At 50.4% G+C, this 4,387-nt stretch overlaps 1 protein-coding gene across 1 annotated transcript; it reads right to left on the bottom strand.

Annotated features, from left to right (window-relative positions):
- Positions 1 to 1,793: 1,793 nt before the first annotated feature.
- Positions 1,794 to 3,676, bottom strand: ID3 (inhibitor of DNA binding 3, HLH protein). Its single transcript, XM_011357583.1, has 3 exons — positions 3,015 to 3,676; positions 2,816 to 2,898; positions 1,794 to 2,277 (listed from the first exon to the last, which is right to left on the bottom strand). Exons 1-2 carry the CDS (start codon positions 3,312 to 3,314, stop codon positions 2,839 to 2,841), a joined length of 360 nt encoding a protein of 119 aa, XP_011355885.1. The 5' UTR covers positions 3,315 to 3,676; the 3' UTR covers positions 1,794 to 2,277; positions 2,816 to 2,838.
- Between the last annotated feature and the right edge of the window lie 711 nt (positions 3,677 to 4,387).

A 4,387-nucleotide genomic window follows, 5' to 3' on the forward strand; every position in this document is an offset into this window, starting at 1 on the left:
AATTGGTGTGCTGGTTTCAGCTTTTGTCTCAGCCACCTGAGTACCTCAGATTCAGCAGACCTAACAGGCAATCTCCTTGGACTTAGCTTAATAATACCTTGTAGGTGTGTGATGCATTTCAAAGAACTTTCCCATCATTATCTCTATTCAGGGAGGCAGCAACACAAGAGCCACCAGCTGCCAGGCAAGGGAGGAGAGGTGAAGTGGCTCTCTTGCTCTTTTGAGTCTTCCACAGCCCCGCAACTTCTGACCGAGCAAGCAGGAAGCAGCATGCTGTGGCAGAAAGGGTATGTTGAGTTCAGAGCCTGGCTCTACCGTAATTAATGGTGTAATATGAGGCCAGGTGCCTCAGAACTGTATCTTCAAGATTAACAGTTTTATATAGATGTGAAAACAGGCTCAGTTATACAGCTAGTATGTGGCAGAGCAAAGATTGGCACCCTTGTGTGGCTGTCTCCAGAGCCACACAACATACCTAACTAATGATAAAGGTAGACTCAGCCTGGGTCTTGTACTTATTTGGTCTCACATGGAGACTGAGGGTTTCCCAGGGAGATTAGAGGTCTGCTATTGCTCTGCAAAGGTGTGTGTATTTCCATCAGATCATCAGAGCAGACCAGGAAACAGGTTAAGAACCACTAGTCGGCTAGGAGGATGGTTGGCAAAGACAGGTTGCCTCCCCACACATGCCCCTGTTCACTCCTGAAAGCTCACCGGGGTTAAGGTGTGAAGGGTGATGACATGAGCTGTTTGTTATGAAATATTGAAGTAACTCATTCCAGGGACCAACACAGATGAGATCATACCATAAACAGGAACCTAGGGAGGCCAGGAGCCTATAGAGCCCACCTGGGGAGCTGCCAGGTGGGGGGTAAAGTGGCATGGGTCGAGAGCCTGGCCCCATGAAATAGCGTCTCAGGCTCTGCTCTTGTACATTACAATGTTAGTCCCTGTAGTTAAGGTTAAAATTCTGTTTTTCAAGGGGTTGTGAGAACCTGGCCCATGCCCATTATTCACTGAGCCTTAGTTTATCCATTTCTGAAATAGGGATATAGATGCTTACAGAGTAGGCTCCCAGTAGATTTTTGGGAAGGAATGAGGCTGTAGGGCCTCTTCCTCAAATTCCCAGTCCAGGGTCAGAGTCTTCAAGTACCAATTCGTAGATAGAATTGGTACCAGTATTTCCCAACCAGCACCCAAATCCTTCTGATTAAGAGTGACTGAGGATTTGAGGAAAGAGACCCCTTCTCCTGTTTCCCCTCTCCAAACCAGAGAGCGCGAGGAAGGAAATGAAACCAGACCCAGTGATCTGTTTATTCATCTCTAAAATGGGTCTATGAACCACCACCCTTGTCTGGGCACCAGATGAGGCTTCTCTTCCACATCCCCTGAGAGACACCATGAATAATTAATGGTTGAAGAAGATAGTCATCTGCTAGTGTAGCACAAAAGCTCTCATGGGACTTAAGAACTGAGACTCAGAACTGATTTCTATCCTGAGCTCCCAACTTGCTGGGTGAGCTTGTGCCAGTCACTTCCCCTATCCAGTCCTCCCTAATCTGTAAAATGAGGAGACAGGGCCAGGATTTTTTCTGCACCCAACCCTCAGAAAGTAGGGCTCCCATCATGAGCCCCTTCCACTCCCTCTCCCCCACCCAAGTCTTAGCTGGGCCTTTTCCCATCTCCTTTTTAAGGGAATATGCAAGTTTTCTTTTCCCCAAGTTTCAAGGATATTACCCCTAAATTCAGTCTTAGGAGAATGTTAGTACTTAAGCAATCAAATTATATACACGAGTGTTTAAAAACTGTTTATTATGCAAAATGTTAACTTTTATAAAAAGTTTAATAACATACATCTCATGGTTACAGAAAGTCACCTTCCTGCAAAAAGGTACAAAAGCTATATACTCTATTATAGAGTTCATAATCAGGGCAACAGAGCCTTTTTCCGAGGAGACCAGAAGACCAGCTCTACCGCTGCCTTGGCAGAGTTTGGAGAGCAGCCACTCCCCCCCACACTCTGAAAGACAGTCTTTAAATCTTGGGGGTAGGGTAGGACTGGGTGACGTTGCCCAGCTGGTGCCCAGAGAGCTAGCTCTGGTTCTTTAGGCCACCCAAGTTCACAGTCCTTCGCTCCCGGGCACCAGGTCCAGCCTCGAGGCAGGGGCTTGGGGAAGTCGAGTGGTCAGGGAGAGGTTGGGGCCCATCCATGCCCTCGGGCTTCCGGCTGTAGAGAATCCTGGGGTCCCAGGCGGAACGGGCGCCAGCACCTGCGTTCTGGGCGGGGGAGGAAAGAAGACCAGGGAGCAGTCAGTTTCCGCGGAACGGCGCCGAGGCGGAGGCCGTCCGCAGACTGGCCGGCGCCAGGGAGGAAACTTGGTCTCTACCTCCAGCTGATAACTCCGCGCCCCACGCTGCCCCCACCCAGTTGGCGCCAAAGGACCACAGGCGGGGCTTGCATCACCCCTCCCTCTTGGAATTGACACTAGTTGGGAGAGGGCTGAGGAATACACAGCTCCCTTTACGACTCCAAAACTACAAACAGAATGGCTATTTTATTCAGTCGGACCAGCGCTTACTTTCTTGGATCTTTGGCCACTAGAGAAGGGAGGAGCAACATGCGTTTAAGGTTCAAACGCACATTACAGAAACTGGTTCCGTCATTCATTTGATATGACCACGGGTAAGTTACTTGCTCCTCTCTCTGGCCTTGGTTTCCCTAAACAAAGGGGGTGGTATTCCCTTAAAAGGTCTACCAACTCCAAGATTTACTGTTTAAGCACCACCGCGCCCCAAAGAAAGCGGAGATACTCACCTGGAGGCGCCAGGACCGCCAGGTCAGTGGCAGAAACTCCTCTTATCATTGGAGATCACAAGTTCCGGAGAAAGCTCGGCTGTCTAAGAGAGAAGGAAAAAAGAGAGTTACGCATGGCACTTGGAAATTCAAGGGGTCCAGCAGCATCCCCGCCCTGGGGCTCAGCCCCGCCCCAGCTCCCGCTCACTCCCACGCGTACCTGGATGGGAAGATGCGGGCCGTCTGGAGGTCCAGGGGCGGGCTCGGCCAGGACCACCTGCAGGTCGAGGATGTAGTCGATGACGCGCTGCAGGATTTCCACCTGGCTAAGCTGAGTGCCTCGCGGGACTCCGGGTACCAGTTCCCGCAGACGCGAGTAGCAGTGGTTCATGTCGTCGAGTAGGCTCAGCGGCTCCTCGGCTGCCGGGCCCTTGCCGCGGCCCCGTGCGATGGCCAGGCTGCGTTCCGACAAACAGCACACCGCCTCGTAGCAGCCGCGCACCGGACTTAGAGCCTTCATATTGAGGAATGAAGTTAGAGGTGCCGAAAGGGCGGAAAAAAGCCAAAAAGAGACTCTAGTGCAGCTTGCAACGCGCGCACGCTCCCGGAGACCAGTACTTATAGAGCCCGCCTCGAAGGCACGTCCCTTTATGCAAAACAGTCCTCCTCGGCCCGCCTCCGCCAACCCTGGGCGTTCACAGCCCAGTTAAATTGCAAACAGGCTTTCTCCGGCCGGGCTGACGCCGAATACCGCGGAGTCGTGGATTCAAAGAATGAGGAAGCGCTGATAGTGGGGAGAGGCGGGCCTCTTTGCCAGCAAGGATTTTAAAAATCACTTAAAACCACTAACTTTAAGAATTTGCCTTTTCCTGGCAGTGCCCCAGATCTTTGAGCTCCCCTGCCCCCTGCCAGTCCGTCCACAGTCCAACACTAGTTCGAACCCACAGCTCCTCCGAAGTCATAAATCCCTGAACAGCAAAGAAGCTTTTTTTTTTTTTTAAAGCAAAAGATTTTTCAAGGGAAACTTGTAAGGAATTAGTGCCGCCTTGTTCCCCAATTTGCTGTTCGTCTGACCTCCAGACTCACTGGCGTCAGGAATTATCTTGTGACCAGAGGGGAAAAAAATTAATTGCGGTGAAGCTGAGGTTACAATGAAGAAAACAGATTTGGGCTAGGCGCTGAGATTGCAGAAGGAGGAGGGGAAGGGGGGTTTGAGCAAAGAACACTATTTGAGCAACAGAGGAAAAGGGGAAAAAAAAAACAAAAAACAAAAAACGCAGCCCGAATCTCTACTTTTTGCATGGGGAAGGAAAAGAGCTCCCACCCTCTAGCCCCGTGTGCTCCATAAGGAGCCAAATATATGCCCACTTATGTTTTGGAAGTGAGTTTGATTAGAATTTTGGACGGTTTTGAATATGGAGGGGCGGAGAAAGAAGGGATGATTTCTATATAACCTTTTTAGGAGCCCCCCATGGGGTCAGCAAATCTCTTAACTCTTTCTTCCTCCTTTCCCTCCACTCTCCACACACCTCTATGCAGAAAACAATAGTTTGGTAATTCCATTGCTCTATTGTCTGTCCCTTTCTGCTGTGG

The sequence above is a fragment of the Pteropus vampyrus genome, unplaced genomic scaffold (genome assembly GCF_000151845.1).
Source record: "Pteropus vampyrus isolate Shadow unplaced genomic scaffold, Pvam_2.0 Scaffold36, whole genome shotgun sequence".
Taxonomy (NCBI): domain Eukaryota; kingdom Metazoa; phylum Chordata; class Mammalia; order Chiroptera; family Pteropodidae; genus Pteropus; species Pteropus vampyrus.

Excerpts from the sequence above, each read along its gene's own strand:
- ID3 (XM_011357583.1), bottom strand. The coding sequence starts at position 3,314 with ATGAAGGCTCTAAGTCCGGTGCGCGGCTGCTACGAGGCGGTGTGCTGT. Across the intron at positions 2,899-3,014 it reads GCCCGCATCTTCCCATCCAG|ACAGCCGAGCTTTCTCCGGA; the intron begins GTACGCGTGGGA and ends CTTCTCTCTTAG.